General features: G+C 44.0%; 1 protein-coding gene across 1 annotated transcript in view; it reads left to right on the top strand.

The window, feature by feature from the left end:
* LOC109998713 (G-protein coupled receptor 35-like) overlaps positions 1-2,519 on the top strand; it is a 3,503-nt gene extending 984 nt beyond the window's left edge. Inside the window, exon 2 of the mRNA XM_020653584.2 lies at positions 1,078-2,519. Within this exon, the coding sequence (XP_020509240.2) occupies positions 1,088-2,065 (978 nt within the window). The 5' untranslated portion in view covers positions 1,078-1,087 and the 3' untranslated portion in view covers positions 2,066-2,519. The remainder of the gene's footprint in view (positions 1-1,077) is intronic.
* Positions 2,520-7,390: the final 4,871 nt, after the last annotated feature.

The raw sequence follows: 7,390 nt of genomic DNA, 5'->3' as shown, positions 1-7,390 counted from the left end.
CGCTAGTTACACTCTGAGAAACAGACGAGGGAGTCGTCTGCATAGAGAGTGAGTCTGCTGATGTTTGGTAAGATAGAAAGTTGAAACATGTACTTATTGATTTCAAACCTGGAAGTTGTGGTGCTACAGCAGCAGGTTACAGCTTCCATACATTATCCGACTTCAGAAAGTGTGACATCCTCTCACAGCTAAAGACAACATGTCAGCAACTCAGAGTTTTCAGTGCGTTTCATTTGATCTTGAAAAGCCGGAAATTCCGAGTTGCCGGTCTGATCATCAGGAACGCCACCCCTGAAGTCGCAAATCCAATTTGGAAACTTCAGTAGCCCGAGTTAAAATCCAACATGGTTGGCGCTGCATCAACAGTAACGTTTAAGCTGCTCCCTCCCACTATCACGCAGAGTGTCGTCTTTTTGTGTAATTAAATCAATCAGACTGATGGTATCGTGCAAGTTCTCACGTAGTGTGTTGTTATCGTCTGGTGTTAGCTAACAAAACAAAGGTACTCCTGGACGCGTCCATGTTGCTTTTCCAACTTGCAACTGGAATGCAATTAACTCAGGTGTGACGTCATTCCCAGCTCCGAGTTCCCAGTTCCGAGGTAAATGGAACGCAGCTTACTTGTTACCAACTCGTAAATGGAACGCACCATTAGTCACAGACTCAGATTTAACAAAGATTGGGTTCTTATAGGGTCACTTACCCTAAGACTTCAAATAGATTCATTTTTACATTATCTCCCATCATGCACCTGGCAGAAATCTACAGCTACAACTTTAGAGCAGAAAACTAAAAAGAAGGAGAAAGTGGTGGAGATGTGAAGGGAGCAAGACAACCTCCTTGACGTGTCCTCCCCTTCGTACCACATCGTAGAGAGGAGAAGGAAAAAAGGGGGACAGAAATTGCTCTGGTCTGCAAGAACCCCAGTGAGTCCACGATAGCTACATATAGCACCAGGTATCACCTGGTCAGTCATTCTTCAGTCTCTCTATGAGGGGGAGGCGTCAGCACTATGAAATCTTTGTTGGCACACCAAACTGAATTCCTACATACTGATGTCATCTGTCTTTATTGCAGGAGACTTTTCATGATGGGAAACAGCAGCACAGCTCAATCTTGCACCAATATGTGCAGCGTCAACAGCAATATGTCTGCAGGATCGAACTTCAGCTTCTTGTCCCTGTTCTTTGATTTATCCGGGGCTGGTTTCTCAGACATGATGAACCACTGTCACGTTCAGAGTGGCTCCCTCGGCTGGTTCGGAGTCAAGATCTTCATCCTGCTGACGGCGTTTCCGGCTAATGCGGCATTGATGATGATGATGCTGATGTACAGGAGGAAATCCATGACGCCATCGGAGGTGTTGGGGTTCAACGTGTCGATCATGGACATCCTGTACTGCCTCAGTCTGCCTCTGGACCTGTACTCCATCCTGCACCACACATCTGACTCCGTCCACTATGCCAAAGACACTCTGTTTGCCCTCAATGTGTTCGGCTGCCCACTGCTGCTCACCTTCATATGTTTGGAGCGCTACGTGGCGGTGGCTCAGCCCATCTCTTACATTAGACTGGGCAGGATGGCGTACCGAGTGGTCCTGTGCACCTGTGCCTGGATCCTCACCCTGACCGTGGCCCTGCTGGGGTACTTTGTGGGTCTGTTCTCCATGCTTCTGTGTTTGTCAGTCATCATCTCGCTGCTCTTCCTGATCATGCTGCTGTGTCTGCTCAAGATTGTGGTGGTGTTGTGTCAGAGCGGGCCGGGTGAAGGTTCTGGATCAAGCGTGCCGCTAAAGAGGAGGGCTCTGAAGAACATCGTGGCGGTGACGGTGCCAGCGGTCGTAGCGTACTCTCCTCTGGTGGCTCTGGTTCCTTACATGGCGGTGATCACGTCTACTCACCAGACCACCATCAGTCCCAATCAGTGTACCGTCCTGAAGGTCCTGCTGCTCTTCCCAAACTTCGGCCTGTTCATCGGCCCCTTGTTCTACCTGTCCCGCCTCCAACAGGTGAGCTGCTGCAGCAAAGACAAGCAGAGTCAAAACAACAAAATTCAGACGGAGTAGATCATCGTCTCTATGACGCCTGTAAACCTCAGTGTCATGATGATTGCGATGTGAGCTGTTTTTGATACTTGTTGTGTGCTGTTAAATTCTTTTGATTTTTCATCTGTTTTCTCTACATTTCTGCATTCTAAGATCCCCTCGAAAACAAGATGACACAGAATAAAGAGTTTCAAAGATCTGCAGCTCAACTTTATGTTTTATGAACATCTGAATGTGTGAATCTGTGACTTCAGGTCTTTGTGTGAAAGGTTAAAAATAAACAACTCTTTAAGGTGTTTCCTTCCTGTGACTGAGGGGAAAATGAACCCTCTCCAGCTGCTCAGCTCAGAAACCAAAACATGGAAATCTAAAACACACTGAGCGTCACATTTCTGCTGAGCTCGAGTCAGACGGAGAATCTTTATAACCTGAACAAACTGAGGGAAACAATCAGACTCCTGTGTCAGCAGCTGTCTTAAAGGAGCAGTATGTAATTCTGACACCTAGTGCTTAAAATGGGTACTGCAGTCCAAATTCTAAACATTGTGGAGAGCTGTCTCCCCCAACCCCCCCTTCCCCCCTAGAGTTGATGCTCATGCAGGTTGCCATGTTAGAAACATGCAGAGGCTTTTTAGTTCGGGTACAATCATGATACATTTATTTTTTTAACATTAAGTCAGGTCGAGTATCTCTGTGACCTCCACCCGTCCGTCCTTCATCAGCGTCTCCTGAAGCCGAGGTCGACTCAGCGCCGTCCACAGACACTGCTTCAGCTCCAGAACCCGACACACGTAGTCCTTCAACAAATGAATGAATTAATGTTTTTAATTTGGTCATTCATTAAAGAATAACAAGAGTCAAAAATATTTGTGTAAATAGTCCACTTACAGAAACAGAAACACAAAATACTTTACAAGTTCACAGTCTTGTCCATTTCACATAATAACATTCAAACATTCATCACTTTAAAATCTCTGTTATTGACATGACAGCTCCCAAAAAGTGAAACCAAAATATAAAGAGCTCCCCCTGCTGACTGGCTGCAGTACAGGTCATAAGCTCCGCCTCCTCCATGTTAACAGATGGGACATGAGTCAGAAGTGGTTTCTGTCTTCATAGTTTTCTCTCATCACACTGATTAATGTCTAAGTGTTCATGTTTCTGAGAAGTTGAGTTTGATAATAAAAGAATATTACATCATGATTGACAGCTGTGTTGACCAATGAGACCTGCAATGTAGAGGAGGAACGGTGAACTCACCCTGGAGTGTCTGCTTCAAACTGAAACAAGAATCTACTCTGTGTTGGACTGAACCCACCTTTGACCTTTAAGCAGGAAGTTAAATGTGTGTTTTTGTCCGAGGAAAAGGCAGCTCGTCATCTCTACTGTACAGACTCTGACTCCAGATGTTCATGTGTCGGCGCCTGTGGCGAGTCGTTTGTACAACAGGAAGAGGCGTGTCAGAGAGAGAGATGTAAAGGTGAACAGGTGTCAGACAGGATGAGGCTGAGAGAGTAGCTCTCATCCAGAGCAGTGTTGAAGTCTCACCGTGTGTTTGGACTGTGACAGTGTGGAGAGGACACTTGGCTGGAGCACGGCGCTGTAGATGCTTCTGTATTGCTCCACGCTCAGACCGTGGATCAGAACCGTCTGAACGCACTCGTCTGTAACCTTCTGCTCAGCATGAGCCCTGTTGACATCACCTCCTGACATCATATCCTGTTTACACAGAAACAACAATATTGAAAATAAACTTAGAGCACTAACATGAACACTAACACCTTTTTCACAGTGGTGGCGATGATTTTTTTTTTTAAAACTCTGAAGAAAGCGCTCTGAGCTGAAAATCTTTCACCTTTGTAGAAAGGTGCCGGTTTTCAAATGTATGATATATATGTATACTGCCTTCCAGCGTCCCGGGCCTCTACTCTGATAAATCGTGATTAGATTTTGAATGGACTCTCAAACATAAAGACAAACTTACTGAATCCTGAAAAATAATCTGAATAACAAACAGCCTTTTACCTCGTCTTCATCATCACATAAATCCTTTCACAAACACATCCTGTTTTTAGTTCTTTAAAACATCTTTTCCTCTAACGATAAAGTCGTTAACAGTTTAGAGGTTTTAATCCAGAACACAAAGTAGAAAGATTTTATTTACACTGACATTACAGTGTATCAGAGTTTCTGTCACTTTTAAAGAACAGAAACTTTAAAACTTAAGATTTAAAGTTTTGACATTAAACTTAAAGAAAGACTGAAACATGTTTCTTACCTCGTCCATTGTTCGATCCGATCGGTTTGTGTGAGAGGCTCCTGTGAAGTGAATCGGCTCGTTTGACAGTTTTAATTTAAAAAATAACAGAAAATAAACGTTCCACATTGAGTTCTGGAAAACCTGCAGGAACTTCAAAAATCATCAAATTATTGAGAGTCCCTCAAGGTGTTGGTTACAAAACAAATCTTTACTGAGTCAGTGTGCAGCTTTTAAACTAACGACTGAAGAGTCTAAACTGTGTTCATGCAGAGAGAGATATCCAGTTAAGATAGGCTAAGCTAAGATAAGCTAAGCTGAGCTAAGCTAAATTGTGAATATATCATGTTTTAAATAAAAACACTAGCTCCCATAATCTCTGCCTGTAACGCTTTGTTACAGGCAGATGTGCCCACTCTCCTCTGATTGGCCAGCTCTCTGGAAACCCTCAGGGGGGCAGAACACTGCAGGGCTGGCAGGGGAGGGCTGCTCTCCAGGTCTGGCAGAAGAGAGTCTATGTAAGAGGTTTCAGTGGCTTACGTAGAGGCTTGATGCCGTCTGGTGAAATTCTTGGTTTCATATCGGGGAACTATGGTGTGATTTACAGAACAAGCTGATTGGGCCGTGATTGGCTGACATGCCTCAGTGCACGCTGCACGTCTGACGCTGTGTGATCAGCCTGATTGAACATTATTCATACAACTCAAACATCTGGTCTAAATCAGGCTGAAGTTGTGCAGAGTACGTCTGGATGAATGTTTAAAGAGAATGTTTGAAGAGAACAATGTTCAAGGTAATTACATGTTTCACGATAATAGTAGTCATTTTAAGATCCTGAACGGGGCGCCAAACAGGATTCAGAGTGTTTACGAATACGCTGTTTAAACAGAGAGAGACACAGGATCTTAAACACCACATCCGTTGATTTAAAATCACAGCCTTATTACTGAATGAACACCTGAGTCACTTTTTACATAAAGATCACAGCAGGTACTGACTGAAACCTCTCAGTAAAACAATCTGAACTGAGTTCTGAGTTCATCTCCCCATCCCCTGACCCCTACCCTCATCAATTCATGACTTCATCACCCCATTCCAAGACCCCTACCCTCTCTACTTCATCTCCATCCCTTGACCCCTACCCTCATCAATTCATGACTTCATCTCCCCATCCCAAGACCCCTACCCTCTTGATCTCCCCATGTGCAGCTGTGGCTCAGTTGGTAGAGTCATTGCCTCTCAACTGGAAGGTCAAGGGTTCAATCCCCAGCTGGAAACATGTCCAATGTGTCCTTGGGCAAGACACTTAACCCTGAATTGCTCCTGCTGCTTCGGTGGTGGTGTATGAATGGGATTAATTTCTTCTGATGGATGTTGCTACATAGCAATCACTACCATCAGTGGGTGTAACCTGCAGTGTAAAAGTGCTTTGAGTAGTTCTAAGACTAGAAAAATGCTATATATCAAAGATTAGATTTATCAAAAAGGAAAGTCTATTTAAGTCTATTCTTAAAAGTACAGAGTGTGCCTCCTGTACCCCGGCTGGAAGATGATTCCAAAGGAGAAGAAGAAAGAGAAGAATAGTACATTTAGAGACTGAAGGTACCACAAGCAGGCCCTGATAACTGAAGGCTCTACCTCCTATAGTACATTTAGAGACTGTAGGTAACACGTGCAGGCCTGAGACCGTAGGTACCACGAGCAAGCCTGCTAACCGAAGGCTCTACCTCCCATAGTGCATTTAGAGACCGTAGGTACCACAAGCAGGCCTGAGACCGTAGGTACCACGAGTAGTGTTAGGTGGGGGTTGTTTCTGTTTGTATAAATCCAATGAAGAAATCGTGAAACAGACTGGAGATTATAACACCATTTAATCGGCCGAGGTCAGACAACTTCATCAAACAAGCATGCATCCAAATCACTGGACTGACAAAGTGCTGACAAAGTAACAGTGTTCACAGTGCTGCTTATATTCTGTCAAAAAGGTGCAACCCACAAATTCCTTTCTATTTGGGTGCATCACCATAAAACAATAAAGATGACATGACACTGATTTGTATACGTAACAACTGTAGACTCTCTGTCTAGCAAACAGTTGTTGACAACATATAGTTGGCTCTTATCCAAACATAGATCTGCTACTACTTAGGTGCTTCACCCATATAAGGTTACAGCCTCAGACACCTAAAGGTAGGAGTGCTAACAGGTGGTAGACAGACTTGAATACTACATTTCACAAAGTTACCAAGATGAATGAATTTCATGAAAATTCGTACTAACAAGTAGGCCTAATAACCGAAGGCTCTACCTCCCATAGTACATTTAGAGACCGTAGGTACCACGAGCAGGCCTGATAACCGAAGGCTCTACCTCCCATAGTACATTTAGAGACCGTAGGTACCACGAGCAGGCCTGAGACCGTAGGTGCCACGAGCAGGCCTGATAACCTAAGGCTCTACCTCTCATAGTACATTTAGAGACTGTAGGTACCACGAGCAGGCCTGATAACTGATGGCCTGGCCATCAAGAGCTTTTTAAGTGAGAAGAAGGATTATAAATTATTTTGTAGATTGTATAGGGTGCCAGTGCAGAGAAGCCACTACTGGAGTTATGTGGTCCCTTTTTTTTAGTTCAATTCAGGACTAGTTGAAGAGTCTTTAGAGATTTACCAGGTGAGCCTGATGAGAGAAAATTAAAGTAATCCAATCAGCCTGATCTTAGATATATTACGAAGGTGAAAATAGGCTGTCCTTGACATTTGTTTTATGTACAAGTTAAAGGACATATCTTGATCAAATAGAGCTGCTAGATTCCTGACAGTGGTGCTAGATGCCAGACTGATGTCATTAAAGACAGTCATATCATTAGAAAAAGTCTCTCTGAGGTTTTTAGGGCCTAGCACAATAACTTCAGTCTTGTCTGAGTTAAGCAGCAAAAGAAGATACCACGAGCAGGCCTGATAACTGAAGGCTCTACCTCCCATAGAACATTTAGAGACTGTAGGTACCTCGAGCAGGCCTGAGACCGTAGGTACCACGAGCAGGCCTGATAACTGAAGGCTCTACCTCCCATAGTACATTTAGAGACTG

This window comes from Labrus bergylta, chromosome 7, assembly GCF_963930695.1.
Source record: "Labrus bergylta chromosome 7, fLabBer1.1, whole genome shotgun sequence".
NCBI lineage: Eukaryota > Metazoa > Chordata > Actinopteri > Labriformes > Labridae > Labrus > Labrus bergylta.
Note: the sequence above shows the minus strand (reverse complement) of the source record. Positions and strands in the feature narration are given on the sequence as shown.